The 15,960-nt window shown below is 38.3% G+C and overlaps 1 protein-coding gene across 3 annotated transcripts in view; it reads left to right on the forward strand.

Moving 5' to 3' along the window:
- The window catches only part of RANBP17 (RAN binding protein 17), a 327,575-nt gene that overhangs the window by 257,128 nt on the left and 54,487 nt on the right, over nucleotides 1-15,960 (forward strand). For all 3 annotated transcript variants that reach the window (XM_040444804.1, XM_040444813.1, XM_040444823.1), the window contains 3 exons: nucleotides 2,996-3,084; nucleotides 10,840-10,947; nucleotides 13,362-13,444. In XM_040444804.1, coding sequence (XP_040300738.1) covers nucleotides 2,996-3,084; nucleotides 10,840-10,947; nucleotides 13,362-13,444 — 280 coding nt within the window. The remainder of the gene's footprint in view (nucleotides 1-2,995; nucleotides 3,085-10,839; nucleotides 10,948-13,361; nucleotides 13,445-15,960) is intronic.

Here is a 15,960-nt window from a genome sequence, read left to right on the forward strand (position 1 = left end):
ATGATTTTGCTTTGATCCCTGTAGCAGTTCCTGAATAATTTATCACAGGTTATTGCCTTAATTCTGGAGAGGGATAGAGCAATAAAGGCAGATGAAAACACTCCAGTTGAAACACCTTGGGGCCTGCTCATTCCTCTGACACGGCTCTTTTGTTGGAACTATTTAGAGGTTATTAAGATGTGTCTCCAGAATTAAGAGTATGCTGTAAGGATGAAGACAGCCATCTTAATTCTAAAGACAAAGCACAATGACCCTTCACCTTCTTTTTCTTTGTTGTTATTATATAGTAGAATTATGAGGATAATATTATAGCTGCCCCCAGTAGTGCCACTACAGTAAAGGGTCTGTCAGACTTTCCATTAGAAACCCTGTTTTGGGGGTCAGGGTGGAAGGAGCCACGTTTCAGCCGTTTCCCAGCCCATTCGTCTCACGCTTGGTACACAGACAACTGTTCGCCATGCAGCCCGCTGAAGCACGGAGCGGCTTCTCCTGGAGCTACCCGCAGGGAATCCTTGGGATTACATACCCCACACCTCCCCACCTCCCCAAAAAGCCTCACTGAAAATATAGGGAGCCTCTCACTTTTCAGATCAATCAAGTGTTGACCAACGGCAGCTGTCCTGTAGGACAAAGGCAACTTTTGAAATAAACCCCTTTGTACTCTTTTAAATGAGATGGTGAATTGTGGCTCCTCCTTCCCTAAATTTCAATCAGACCGCCTCTTGTTCTCTGAGATCGTTCAGCAGTCTGGTTGAACTTCTGGGGAGCGGTTGTCCTGTCTAATACCAGCGCTGGCTATGTTTTGGCTACCAAGAAAGTACTCCTGTAGTGTTGTTTGAGTATCTGTGTAGGTTGTTTCAGTACTCTTGCTGCCTTAAGATAAAAGAGGTTGTTTGAGCCGAAGCATCTGTTTCTTACTCACGTTAACACTGTATTTTCCTGTCCAGTTGCATCTACTGAAAAGATACATTTACTTGTTATGTTGCCATGTGCTTCCTCTGCTCTGTAGTAACATTTTCTAAAATTAAACCTTGATATAATTTCATAGATTCAGGTCACTTAGAGCACTTTTATTAACTTGGCATCTTTTAAGGAAGAAAAAGCTGTGATAGAATAGAATGTCAACCTTTTTGTGTAATGAAGATAGTCTAAGATATTTTAAGAGTCCCTTGCACTAAGCATGAAGAAAGTAAAACTCATGGTTCCTGTCGACTAATTTAGAGCTGAATGGTGGGTGCCTTACGTACATGTGGAAACAATATTATTTGAAGAGTAGCCCGTAACCTCTAAGTATACATAAAAATATACCGAAAGCCCACTGTCACAGAAAGACTGCAGAGCTATAAATACTCAAAATAGAATTGTTCAAAGAAGCTGTCTTAGAAGACGTATTTTGTTCTTGAGGTTGTGAGAAACGTGGAAAGCTGCAAAAGAGGGGAACAAGTTCCAGGTGGTGAAAAAAGGTTACATAAAAGGCAAAATGGCTTTTTTAGAAAAATAGCAGGTCACATGAGAGAACTATAAGGTGTGAGCGGATTCTAGAATAAAAGGACTAGTGACATTACGAGAGGGAAAAGAATGAGTCATTTAAAGAAGCAGAAACAAATACAGGGTTTACCGATTCAGAAAATTCAGATTACCATCATTCTATAAACCGTTAGACAGTTAGAAACTAAATATTTTATGAACAACTTCCAGTTATATGGAGTCACCTTTTGGGTACAGGGGTCGGGAGACGATCAGAAATTACAGATACTCCTGACAGATAAACTCTTCTTTGCTACTTTGAGGTGTTATTTAGCCATTAAGATGAGGCTTAGGATTCACTTCCCAGTGCTTGATGATAATTTAAATGCCTTCCTATTACAAGATTTTCGCTTATTACCAAAGTGTGAGGAAAACAAAAATCAGGTAAAAGGGAAAGTTCAGAGCCCATTTCCTGGCAGAATATTTCTACTGAAACCTTCAGAAATCACAGTTGCGTATCTCAATTATCCCACCCCCTTGTTTTGCAATTATGTTTATTTGTGCTCTTTGTTCTGACATTCCAGCATCTGTTCGTGGGTTTTCTTTTTCTCTTCCCAAGCATCATCCTAAGGACAGCTTAATTAAGAGTCCAGAGTACAAGTCAGATCTCTTTTATTTAAGAGTCAAGGTGGTTTTTTTTTTTTCTCCTGTCTCTGAAACTATATATTTATGGAACATACAGTACATGTCAGGCTCGTGTTAGACATTTTTTATGTAAGTTTATTAAATTGATTCCTCACAATGCCCCTGTGAGAGAGGCAATATTAGCCCCTTTTATAGATGAGAAAGCTGAGACTGGTAAATTGCCTTGCCTGAAGTCTTACAGTAAAGCAGTGGAGCTGGGATTCAGATTCAAGTCTTCTGATAACCAATACAGATCTCTTTCCTTACATCTTTTCCTTGCTTGGGGAGCGCGAGTGCCATTCTCGGTATGTCATGGGAGCAATAGGTCACCTGGACAGTTTTACTTTGTCCTAAGTTACTAGAGATATTCTTTAGGGATCTTTAAATAAATGCCAGTGTGCTTCCAGGATAGACTCCAGATTGCATAGTGGGACTGATTCATGCAAGCCGATGTGGTTAAGATTTGCCATTATTAAATAATGTCTAGACCCTGTGCATTTTCTGTTCTGTGGAATTATCAATCCTCATCTCTTGGTTTGTTTGTTTTTTTTTTTTTTTTCTAATTTGGCATGATTTGGAAACAAAGTATATTAAGAATCTAAATGTTCCTAAACTACTGGAATTATGACTTAGCTCAATTTATAAGAAGCAGAGTAGAGTTGGTCAGCAGATTTGATGGTCTGTTTGTTTAAAAGGGTCTACGGTTTTCTATAGAAAGGGATCTGAGCGAGACATTTTAGCTAATGAATCAAAATCAGATATGTGGTCATTATTGCCTGATTATTACTCCATCTGCTCTGTGCTAACGTGAAAATCAATTACTGTGTCTCTTTCCCACTGACAGCGTATGTTGATCGGGCTGGCAAGAGATCTTCGAGGGATTGCCTTTGCACTGAACACAAAGACCAGCTACACCATGCTGTTTGACTGGATGTATCCTTATTACACTGTGACAATACCAGCTCTGTGCACAGAGGGATGCCAGGCCCCTCGCTTTCGTTTAATAGTATGGCACAGTAGGGAAGAGGAAACAAAGCTAAATGAACTAATGTGTAATCAGCTAAAAATTACAGCACAGTGGCAGCAGTGCAGATAACTGAGCACAGCATTTGGAGACCCAGCTCAGAGAGGTCACTTTTTGGTGCCATTAAATATTGACAACTTAAAAATCACGTTCCCAAATGATTGTTTATGTAGGGATTGCGGAATAATCAGGCTAACGTCTTTAACTCAGGATCAATGAATCTTACCATTTGGCATTTTCGAGGAGATTTGAATTTCTGTTCCATCTCAATTAGCAGGGTTGAGCAGGCTACTGTGCCTCTTTGAGGCTCAATTCATCATGCTACAGCTTTTCACCATCGTGAAAATATTAATGGAGATGAAAAAGGGGGAAATAAATGGTCAGGGGTTTTCATTTAGTATAAATTCTGAATTTACCTTTGCCAAGGCTTAGTACAGATAGCAACATAAATAAACAAAGAAACAAACATCCCTGGCAGAAATGCCTCATCATGTAAGAGTGAGACAAACGTGGACTCTGGTATCAGAGTAGGATTGAAATCCAGCTCTCCACCTTGGCAAGTTATTTCTCTTCTCTGAGTCGTGGTTTTCTCATCTAAAAAAAGAGACATCCAGTATCAGGGCTCACTGGGACCATTAAAATAGGTAACACACTTTGTGTAATGTCTGGAACATATTTGGGAGTCCTAAGTGGTTGCTATTAATATTGTTTTAGTAGTATTGTATGTATCCTCTTTGATCCTAACAGGAAGTGACAATTTATAAAGTCATGTAAGTGTAATATGTTTTCATGCCTTTATACATAAAACTATCAGAGCACTTAAGAAAAATTCTGTAGCCTTAAAGCAATTGTATGTTTTAAGTTACACTGTTTCTCAGTTGCTCTTTTCAAACCCTCCTTATCCAAATTGCAAAAGAAACTTCTTTTTTTTTTATTTATTATTTGAGAGAGAGAAAGGATCCCAAGCAGGCTCTGCATTATGAGTATGGAGCCTGACATAGGACTCGATCCCACGGCTGCAAGTTCATGACCTGAGCCCAGATCGAGTCGGACACTTAACTGAGCCACCCAGTCACCCACACTACAAAAGAAACTTCTTGAAAGCAATCTTTCACCACGGATCCCCAGTTAGGCCAAAAATATACCTAACAGGGGATCTGGGCATGGTTTAGGGAGAACTCTATGCATTAAAAAAAAAAAAACTTTTCTAACATTAATTGAATACCAACTTACATTTTTAGTTACTATTAAAACCTACTTCATCAGATATATGTGTTCATAGAAAGGTTAGAGGTAAGTGTTTTCCATGTCATTGAAGAACCATGTATGTCTTTATATCAGCATACCAAGTACATGTACAGAGGCTGTAGGTTTTAACACAGCAAGTCCTACAGTTGTTTTAACTGTGAAGAATAAACTGAGATTGCATATTACTTTTTTATTTATCTAAAAACAAACAGAAGCTTATAATGTGAAAACTTTCATTTATTTGAAAAAAATCGTAGAAGCCTAGTTTTGGCACTCTGGAATGGATGGTGATCTTGACAGCAAGCTGCAACTCTACGATTTCCATCAGTTAACGTTTCCTGTGTCCCTCCTCAGCGGTCCCAACCAAGAGTCAAGTCCAGAACCTCTCCCCTCAGTGTCAAAGAATATAAATATCTGCCATAATCGATACCGCCAAAAAATCCTAGAACATATTTTAAGTCTTTGGTTAAGTCTGTTTTCCATGTATTTCCTCACAAAGCTCCTTCTTTTTGGCACCTGTCTGAAGTGAAACTTTTGTCCAGCAGATGGCAGACAATAGCAAATGGAAGGCCTTGGGACTTCATGTTTTGTTTTGAACTGGAAACTATTGTCTCCTCCATGTGACCATAGATGTTGATGTTATTAGGGTCAGTGGCAGAGGGCGAAGTGTCAGTTATGCAGGGAGCTGTGTTAGATTGCCAAACAGGATGGCTTGGTACCGGCTTTGCTTATAATAATTGAGTTTCAGTAGCAAATCAGCTTCCTTGGGAAAAGGCCAAAGGCTTTTCATAATTGTATTGACAACAAAATGAATATGATAAATGGTGTTCATTCAGTTGAGACAAGATTTATAGTTTTCCTTTGGGCAAGGGATGAAGAGCAAATATTTATAATAATAGTAAAATTTGTTTAAAAGTTACATTATTTGATCATTCAAAAAGCTTTATTAAAATATTTTGAAATACTTTAAGCAGTTTCAGGTGATAAAGTACAGATTCTTTTCAAAGTATTCTAATAATGTAAAAATGAATAAGGATATGATAAAAAAAAACATGGATATGAAAGTCATTTATTCTTCCTGAAATATTGATATGTCAAACCGTCAGTGATGATTCCTACATTACTGCCAGGGAAAGTTTATTTTTGCCTTTTATCCACATAAATGTGTGTTCTTTAATTTGTTATACAGTCCTTAGCATGCAGAAGAAATGTCCTACAAGAGCACATGTCATCTTAAAGTCAAGATGCATTTTATTTATGGTGATTATTTGATAAAGTGCTATTTTAGTGGTTAGCTCTTTAATTCAAAAACATTTCTGTAAACACTGACTGCATTAACTGCTACACGAACTGCATTGCTTATCACTGTCCTTCCAAAACTAAATTGCCTGAAACTACATAGCAAACATGTTGATAAATTGTTCTACTCCTGGAGAATTGAAGAATCCCTAATACACTTCTTTGCCCATATAGTGAGAACACAATATAAAAGCACCTTACCTTGTAGCGCATTTAGTCACCTTGTTTAGAGTCTTCCCAGATCATGCTTAGACTGAAGTATCAAAAATCCAGGCAGCAATTGGGGGCGAGAAAAAAAGGAATGCGTATGATGCTATTTCCTTCTGCTCAGTCCTTTCACTTGTCATAATCTGATCTCTGAGTCCACTGTTTTTCAGTCAGGTAATTGAAATACTGAATATGCATCAACACATTATACAAAGACAAGTCAAGACCATATGTAGATGTGTAGAAGAGCACAGACTTGAAAACAAAACAGTCTTGGATTCCAGTCCTGGTTTTGCCACTTAACCCGAGGCTCAAAAAACAAACACAAAAACCTGTGGGCTCTTGGATAAGTTACTTAATGTATCAGAATCACAGTTTTCTCTTCCACAAAACAGAGCTAATCATACCTGTCTAACAAGTATAAAATAAGAAATGAGTGAATGGACATATATAACGGCCTAATCCAATGTCTGGCACAAAGTGGATACTCCACTAACTGTTGTTAGTTCTTTTCTCTAATATGAAATGAGACAAAGGAATCCCATTTGCTCACTTATTCAGCAAATTTGGCTAAGGACTGTGCTAGGTTTCATGAGGGATGTAGATTACTTAGACTCAAATCTTACCCCAAAATGAGCTTCTAATTAAATAGAACCTGTTAGATACATACAAAAATTACTGTAATAAAATATAGAAGGTGATAAGTGCCTTCACAGCAGATACAAATAGAGTGATTGCATTTAGCTGGGGAATCAGGAAGGTTTCTGTGAAAGTACAGATATTTCTCTGGATCTTACCAAATGCATAGGATTAGAGTGTTGGAACTCTGAAATAAGAGGTTTTCGGTTGGCCTAAGCACAGGGTTTGGAAGGGGGTAGTGGAGAAGATGTTTTGTTGTAGATACCACTTATTTTGTGCTTGGAAATGCAGGTTGTCTGGGACCCTTGAATATCAGGCTAAGGAATTTAGACCCTATCCCATAGATAGCATGGAGCAGTTGTTGTGACTGCCTAACCAAATCAGAATTGTACCTCAAGAAGAAAGTAATTGGCATTATGTTGGACAGACTGAAATAGGGAAGAAAGTAAACCTGAAAAAAAAAATCACTGTTCAGCAAGCACACAGTGCTGTGTGCTAGGCCTGAGGAATGAGTGAAAGGATTGCTTCTCACAAGAACGAATAAAATGGATCACTCTTTAGAAGGTCACCATCTCGTAGATATGACATACAACTAATGAACAGTCAATGGGTTGTCACAAAGATGGCATGCAAAAGACCATATGAACACGTAAGAGGAAGAGATTGGCTTTTGGGCAAAAACAAAACAAAACAAAACAAAACAAAACAAAACAAAACAAAACAAAAAAACGTCGGCTTCCCAGGGAAGTGAAAGTTGGGCGAGGTGTTGAAAAATAGACATTTGCTAGACAGGAGAGAAAGACTTCCAACAGCATTTGCTTTTGTGAAAAAAAAAGTACACCTGTTTCACATTCATGGAGTACCTTTAAAATAATCTCTGAACTGGCCGGCTGTTTCTGTTCTGGAACCACATCCTCATACCCCTATCTCTGAACGGTTTTAACAAAAACTCTTTTGTTGCTTTCTAGGATGTTACTGTGCTTTCCCTACTGTGAGATCCCAGAGGGAAAGAATTATGTGTTTTCCCATTTCTGTTTCCTTGGGGTCCAGTCATACTGACTGCTGGTTGTGTGGATGGATGGGTGGTCATCGTCAAGAAGGAAACCTCATGCTTTTCATTTTTTTATATTTGGCATCTGATAAGGCTATGTCATATTATTAACACTTCTGATCTTCCATTCATCTGATGTAGACGTTAGGAATTCATCGAGAAGGTTGGGTGAAAGCGGTTAGGTCTGTGCCTCTTCTACCTAAGGGCTCCTTCCCACTGTCTTCCTTCTTTCCATAAATAGGCAGTCCTCACAGGCCACTAGAAAATTAAACTCGTAGAGTGGGTTCTGATTCTCACCCTGTAATCTGAGTCTGGCACTCTCACTCTGAAGCCCTTTTAACCTCTCAGCTTGGTAGACCTCTACTCTGCTTTCCAGTAATCACTCATTTTCTCTGTGGCAGTCACCTCTGTCAGAAGCATATTAGAATTGGCACTACTCTCATTCCACACAGAAAAGGGAGCATCCCCTCATGTCCCGCGGCTTTCTCCCGTAGCGAATGCAGTGTGCTCTGAAAAATATGATGGTTCTAATGCCTGTAGAATGCCTTGCAAAGGAGCTTGTGTGTGCTTCTCATCCTCTTTGATTCTGAGATTTGGGTCTTGTCAGTTTCCTGGCTAGCCTTCCAGATGCTTTCCCACTAAAGATCACTGAGTCTGTGCTCAGGAGGTCTCCTGGTGGAATATGTTCTCACCTGTGCTTCTCTGGCATTGCTTTTGGTACTCAGAGAATCTCTGTTATGTGTCAGCCATGCAGACTTGAGAATGAATTCCCTAAGAATAAAAGCTTTGTCTTACTTATCTCTGGATCCCCGGCGCCTAGCACAGTAAATACCACATAGTGTCTATGATCTATCAAAAATAGCAGATTTTCTGCTACATAGAAAAAACAGTAAGTTATCTGACAATAGCCAAAACAGAGTTAATAATTAAGTTCATTGATTTCAGTTTTTTCATTTTTATCCAACTGAAACCTTATATATACACACACACTTCCTTCTTATCTCCCTTCTCCGCTTCATTTCCCTTTGTAGTACTCTCTTAACATATTATGTATGTCTTTTATTTATTTTCTGTCTTTTCTTATTAGAATATAAAGTCCATGAGGACAGGAATTTTTTAATGTTTGGCTCACTGGTGGCTCCAGAGAGTCTAAAACAATGAATAGACAGTTACAGAATAGGACTTCAGTAAATACTTCTTAGGTAAATTCTTTGTGTGTGTGTGTGTGTGTGTGTGTGTGTGTGTTTGTGTTTAAAAAACACACACACACACACACACACACACACACACACAAATGCAAAGCCTTAACAAAGGGAGACAAAAGTATTGCTTTGTGAAATTTTAGGGAGCTTGTGGTTCTTAAAGAATTGGAAGGCTTATTTTCGTTAAAAGTTACGTGAATTATTTCCTGAAGCTTCAAAGTAAAATGCACAGTTAAAAGGGAAGAAATAGGTAGTTCTAATCAAATATGCTCTACTTGATTTTTAGGTTGACAGGTTGACAGCAACAAATATTTATCGAAATCTGCTTTGTGCCAGGTCCATGCATACAAGTGCCTAGGTCCTGCCCTCAAAAAGTATTTAATAGGAGAGATTGAGTAGTTAGAAGGCACTGGCACACAGTACCACAGCTAGACAAAGGAAACACACCTAACCAAGTCTTGGGGGACGGGAAGGCCAGGGAGGCTTCTTGGACTAGTTGGCATCTATGTTGAAATCTGAAGGACAGATAGCAATAGCAGGAGTATGATAGGGAAGCACAGTCTTTGCCCTTTAGAAACTCACTAATGGGGCAGGCAGATAACAAAAGCAATCAATCTTAATATAAGTTTGTTGTAAGAGATACGGGGTCAGAGTGCTCATTGAACGTAGATGAGGAAGAGATGGATTCCTTTTGACAAAACAGAGAAAGTTTCACCATCCCAGGGGAAGCGCAACTTGAACTAGGTGTTGAAAGACAGGAATGAGTTAGGCAGAAGAAGCCACGTGTAGGGGAATGGAGACAAGAGAGTTGGCAACCATGGATTTGCAGGGAATTGAGAGTGGCTGAACCATGGATGGGGCAGGAATACTGAAAGAGGAGTCTGAAGGTCCACAGGGACCATATCTTAAAGGGCCTTGTATGCCATCCTAAAGAATTTGAAATGTATTCTAAAGAGCAAGGAAGAAAATTGTGGTCTTTTCCACCATGGAGATCTCTACCCATACACACAGGAAAGGAACACCACTAAGTAATTCAGTTCTTTCAGCACTTTCATCTGAAACAAAAAGACAAGTATACTGGAAAACATCAGAAACAGAGAAACTTAGAAAATAGGAAAAGAAGAAATGAAGGAGTAGAATAGCAAGGTGTTTTGTGTGTGTGTGTGTGTGTGTGTGCTGCAGCTTAAGCTTCAATTTTATATTTATGTGTCCATTTAGCAAGGAGGAGGCCCCAGTTAAGGGTTAAAGGACCAGTGGAAGTGAGTCAGAGTTTTCTAGGTTCTGGTGGTCTCAGCCGTTGACTTATCAGAGGCATACACTTCTTACTATTGAGGAAGATGTTTGAGAATTTCTCCTTGGGTATACATAGGACTACCTTTTAGCTGACCCTGAGTAGATTAAAAGTTATGCAAAGCTTTTCTTCAAGCTAACATCTCCAGTATTCCTTGGAGCTACAGTGGGACCAAGCAGAGCAAATCAGCAACTTAAAAAAACGAAAAGAGATAATTTCTAAGCTGGAAGATAGATAGATAGATAGATAGATAGATAGATAGATAGATAGATAGATAGGGATTATTATTACTATTTCCCTCTCCTTCTATGTATTTTTAAATTTTCACAAGAAATGACACTTTTTCTTAAGTTGTTTGATGCCCAAGAAACGGATATTAACAATTCAACTATGTTTTTATCCTCATTAAATTTATTTCCTTTCCTACAGTATGCAGCACATTTCTTTAAATGTGTTACTTATATGATACTTTAAAAGTGTCTTTTGTTTATAGAGTATACCAAGAACAAAAGAATATAATGTATGGGATATGTTACAAATCAGAGCACATCATTTTACAATCCCCAGCAAACATACAGCTGTGCAGGTTAGGGAGCAATTTATAAAATTTCCATTGCTTATTAAACATAGAAGAAATGTGGATTCTCTTTTTGCTTTTGAGGTGCCGCTAATTTTCAGGAACAGTATTTCTTTTGACCCTTAAGTTCTTTAACAGGCTTTATAAAAGGTACCCAACGTATCTTCCCATTCTTCAGAGGACTATCGAACGGTGGTATGGAGAGCCAGCATGCACAACTCCCATTCTGAAACTTATGGCAGAACTGATGCAAAACAGGTAAGAAGTGCAATGGGGGAGAAAAAAATCTGCTATCTGGCAGCAGTCTCTAGAGGTCAGATTTTCCTGTTTGGTATGTATATAGTCAAGGCTTAGCAAGAACTCAGGACCCAGAATTTTTAAGATAACTGGTGAAAGCAGTAGAATTAGAGACATAAGGTTGAGACCTTTTGGAAGAAGAATATAGTATATTTCGGTGTATAAGGGGACTAAGGGAACTGGAAAAAAATTGGAAGGTACCGCCACCGTTATTTAAAATATTCAAAGGCAAATGGAGGAAGGGCTTCTGTTTTAACTGTTTCACTGCTTAACTGCAATTCCATGTAATTTGAGAGCAGGGAAGTTTAGAGGTCTCTGAGTTGAGATGGTTCCTTCTTCAAGAAGGGAACTGAGTCCCAGAGCAGTTCATGGACACATAGTTTGTCTCAGGAGCCCCAGGGATTGTCCCTGCTTTGACAACTAAGTTATCCTTTTCCTCTTTGCCAAGATGCATGTATGTGGATGATTTATGCATTCAAAATTTTCGTTTAAATAGCAACTACAGTAAACAGGGGTGTATAGATCTTTTCAAATTAGTGTTTTCATTTGGGGGTGGAGGGGAAGTACCCAGTAGTGGAACTACTGGGTCATATGGTAGTTCCATTTTTAAGTTTTTAAGGACCCTCCATACTGCTTTCTACGGTGGCTGCACAGATTTGCATTGCCACCAACAGTGTGTTGGGGCTCCTTTTTCTCCACATTCATTAAAAAATTTTTAAGAGTGAAAAATAAACAGCAACTACAACTTCTTAAAGATTGCCCAGTTGACCTTATAATTTGCACAGACCAGCAGAGATTGAAATACTCTGCGTGTAAATATTAACAAAGATGTAGCTAGAGGACAAAAGCTGCAAGAAGGTAATTGGTTTTACCTCTTTAAAATATGTCATTGTGAATATGGCTTAGCACCAAATTACCTGTCACTTGGCCATCGTGTTTCCTCAGTTCCTCTTGTAAACTATGTGTTGGAAGGGAGATATCCACACAGGGATGGAGGATGGACTGTAGCTGTAATTTTATCTCTGGTGCTAGGTCTTTCACAGTAATAATTTAAAATTTATTAAATAAGAGGTGGAAAAAGACCTGGCAAATGAAGAAATGTATTATTCTTTTAAAAGCCGTTTTTTAAAACCATTCTCCTATGCACCTTAGATACTGTAGGAAGGGTGGCTATGTTTGTGTTTGATTAAATTATGGTTTTTCAACCAGATAATTGATATTATATATTACTGATACAGCATTTAATACTAAGGGGGAAAGTTACTGCATCGTATATTGTAGAGTATTTTATACCTGCCATAAGCAAATGATTCATATCTATCTAACACAGTTGTCCTTAGGAGTACCTAGTGAAAATCTGTAATCTCAGAAAATATGTTATCTTGTGTGTATTTCTCTGGAATCTAATGTGAAGTATGTATGTACGTTTCTCTTTAGTCAATAATTGTATGCCAGCAATCAAAAGTTCACAATCTTTCTAGTAAGTTAGAACTGCACCTTATTCTGAAGCATTCTGAGAAAGCATGAAGACGCAACAATTCATCATTCCTGGCAAAGGGACTTTAGCAAGTGTCTTTGCTTTTTTGGTATTGCTTTGCTATGACCTATCTGCATATTTTTGGCTAGTCCTTTAAAAAGCATGCCATTATTTCTTGAAAGCACAGAGACCAGACATATCAGAGCCAACTGAAACCAAACTGATGTTAAAAAGCAAGTATTATGTCAGGATGGCATATGTCAATCCTTTATCCTGTTCCTACTGTTCCCCTACCTGTCAGAAACCAGGGAAGCAGAATCATTCTTATTTAGAACTCCTAGGATTTGTTTCTCTTTATTTGAGCCATGTGCAATGGAAACTCTAGTCTGAATGTAATTTCATGTATTTGAAATATGCTTGAAGTATCAGATGATTAATTATACATATGAGCAGTATTAAAAAATACCTACATCTCCTGTCACTTTAGAATTTGTTTTAAAAATGTTCATTGGGCACGACAGGAGATCACAAATGTAAACCTCTATACAGGTATTTATATAAACTTACAGATACACACCCTGGGGTATTTTATTAGTATCTATCAGCCACTTTGCATGAAAAGAGAAGAGAGTAAGAAGTCTACGATTTGGGATGTCAGAATATTTTTTTGACAGATACAACTGAAATCTTTGAATCAGTCAGTGAATGAAATTAACTCTTCCTAACTGTCCTAGTATCTTTTACATATTTTATCGACACTTCTTTAATGGAGTGGCATTTTTTAAAAGGGATCATTATACTGCTGCTACTTCTAATAAATGAAAATGCTAGGCACTTTAAATCTACGTTTGGTTTCTTTATCTACACGTATAGTCTGGTTTTTTGCTGTATTTCTTAGATCCCAGCGTTTGAATTTTGACGTATCATCTCCTAATGGAATTCTTCTTTTCAGAGAAGCTAGTAAAATGATTTGCACTTATGGTGAGTATCTTTTTCCATATTTGTCTCTGCAATATAACTTTATCTCTTTGGGGGAAAGAAAGATGTTAGTTATTTTGTTCTTTTGAACCTTCCTATCTGTATGAATTTGTGAAGTAGGTAATAGTGCAGAAAGCCAGGTAGCTATCATATTGGCATCAGGAGAAGTAAGTAAGCAGCGTGCCTTTGACTACAAATCATGCCTGACCAACTTGATGAATTTCTTTTGGATAAAATTGCAGTGTCAGTAGGCAAAGGGAATACAACTAGATAGAATATTGAAAAGTTGTAGCGTATTCAAAATTGCGAAAAGTTACATCAGGGAATTTGCTATCATGGATCAAGGAATGCTTAGACCACTATGTCACCAGCACTGAATTTTGGAAAAATATCCTGCTAAAGGGCAGTAAACATTTTATTACAGGGAACTTTTGGGCATTGCACTCTTAGAATCAGAGTTCTATGGTAAAGATAGTCCTATTCAATTATTGTCACAAAATTTGTTTCGCGGTTAGAATCGAGCCTTAGAACTACCATAAACCCTAATACTTGCCAATTCTGACAGCTTCCTCAATGAAATTCTCAACTCACTGAGACCTTTATGTATCCTGGGGATGGGGGTAGGATGGGTAAGAATCCTGTTCCAGTTTGCCGTGCACTGGCTGGCCTCTGCACAGTACTCTTCTTGAGAGATGGTTTCCTGTGTCCTCTTATTCTCTGTTTTCTTTTTTGCCTGTCGGTTCTTGCTTTTCCAAATCAGTAGCCAACTCTGAGTACATTCAGTCTCAAAAGTTGCCCATGATTACCGTATTTCTTTTTGAGAACCTTCCAACAGATTTTACAAAATTTTGCAAAGCCTCTTTAAGACCGTGTGTATTTGTGCATATCTGTAGGAACAACCACTAGAAATGTATTACTTCTTTAAAAGTAAAAGCCTATTTAAAAACAAAAAAAAAAAAGGAGAAAAACAATTGTTTTAAATTGTTTTCACTTTCAAAACCCATTCTGGGACAGGAAGCTGTGTGCCTTGTAGGCCTCTGTTAAAAATGCATAGTTTTAATTGTGCGTTTGATTTTTAGAGTTTCAGATTCTAAGTGTGTGAAAACTACAGGAAGCACCTATTTGAGTCCGTAAACTTGCACTCTCCTGTGTTCATCTGTACCAACAACTACATTGTCACCATTTTTGATCTGTTGAAAGTAGACACATTAGAATCATACAAAGTAGAAATGTTTTGCCTCTTAAAGGTAAAAATGAACCCCTTTTCAAATATTCTCAATGCAGTTTGCTTTACTTCCAGTGTATATCTAGCTCCTTCCATTGTCTTAGCATACAAAAATAACATGTCTAGACCATTTTCTAAAATGGTATCTTAGAGAAAGCATAGTTTTTGGAGATTAAAAGATCTGAGTACCAATCGTAGTACCAGCCCTTATCAACTCCATGACCCTCAGCCAAGACACTGTGTTTCTTTGTGCCTAGTTTTCTCACACACAAAAATAGGAACAATGACTCCCTACTGACCTACTTAGAATTCGAGATGGTTAGGTGAGCTACTCCAGGTAAAGGGCTTGGCACAGGGTATGACATGGAATAGACATTTAACCAACATGTGTCTCCTTAATCCAGAGCCATTCTCTTATACTCATAGAACCAGCCTTCTTTGGACAGGGGTTCACTGACCACATCACTTTTTTGTTCAGCTCCTGCTTGGACCACACTGTCCTGCTTCCTTCTGCCTGTAATAAGTGCTTAGCTTCCATTTACTCACTTTATTTTTTTAATGTTTACTTATTTTTGAGAGGGAGCCAGAGCATGAGCAGGGGAGGGGCAGAGAGAGAGAAGGATACAGAGAATCCAAAGCGGATTCCAGGCTCCGAGCTGTCAGCCCAGAGCCCAACGTAGGGCTCGAACTCACAAACCACAAGATCGTGACCTGAGCCAAAGTCGGACACTCAACTGACTGAGCTACCCAGGCGCCCCCTATTTCCTCACTTTTTAAAAGAAAATAATATTTCTCATATGTAACAATGTATGTATATGTAAGAATTTCTTAGTAGTTGATAGAGCTTTAACTCTACACATGTTAGATTTCTGTTACCAATCACAGTTGTATTTTCCTTCTGCTTTTTCTCACTCCAGTTTCTTTCACTGTGTGTAATTTTTCCTTTGGGACTTACTCACTATTGTGGTAGGACCGATCAGAGCAGTGCTTTCTCCGCCAGTGTTACTGGACCCCTAGAGCAGAATATATGTCCAGCCAAGTGACACCAAAAAGAATCTCAGAACAATGCCAAATCTGTAGGCTTCAAAAGCTACCTAGTCCTCTGTCCAGTTGTTTGACATAAGCAAAGAAAGGCATTGTAACAAAAGCTGAGGAAGTTAACTAAGTGAGGATCACATTGGAGGAAGAAGAAGAGGAGGAGGAGACAGAGGTAGAGAAAGGGAAGGAAGACAAGAAACAAAATGAAGAAAAGAGAAAAGAAGAAAAGGATTAAAGAGGGAAAAAAAACCTTCAA

This window comes from Herpailurus yagouaroundi, unplaced genomic scaffold, assembly GCF_014898765.1.
Source record: "Herpailurus yagouaroundi ecotype Mexico unplaced genomic scaffold, PumYag 29, whole genome shotgun sequence".
NCBI classification, from domain to species: Eukaryota; Metazoa; Chordata; class Mammalia; order Carnivora; family Felidae; genus Herpailurus; species Herpailurus yagouaroundi.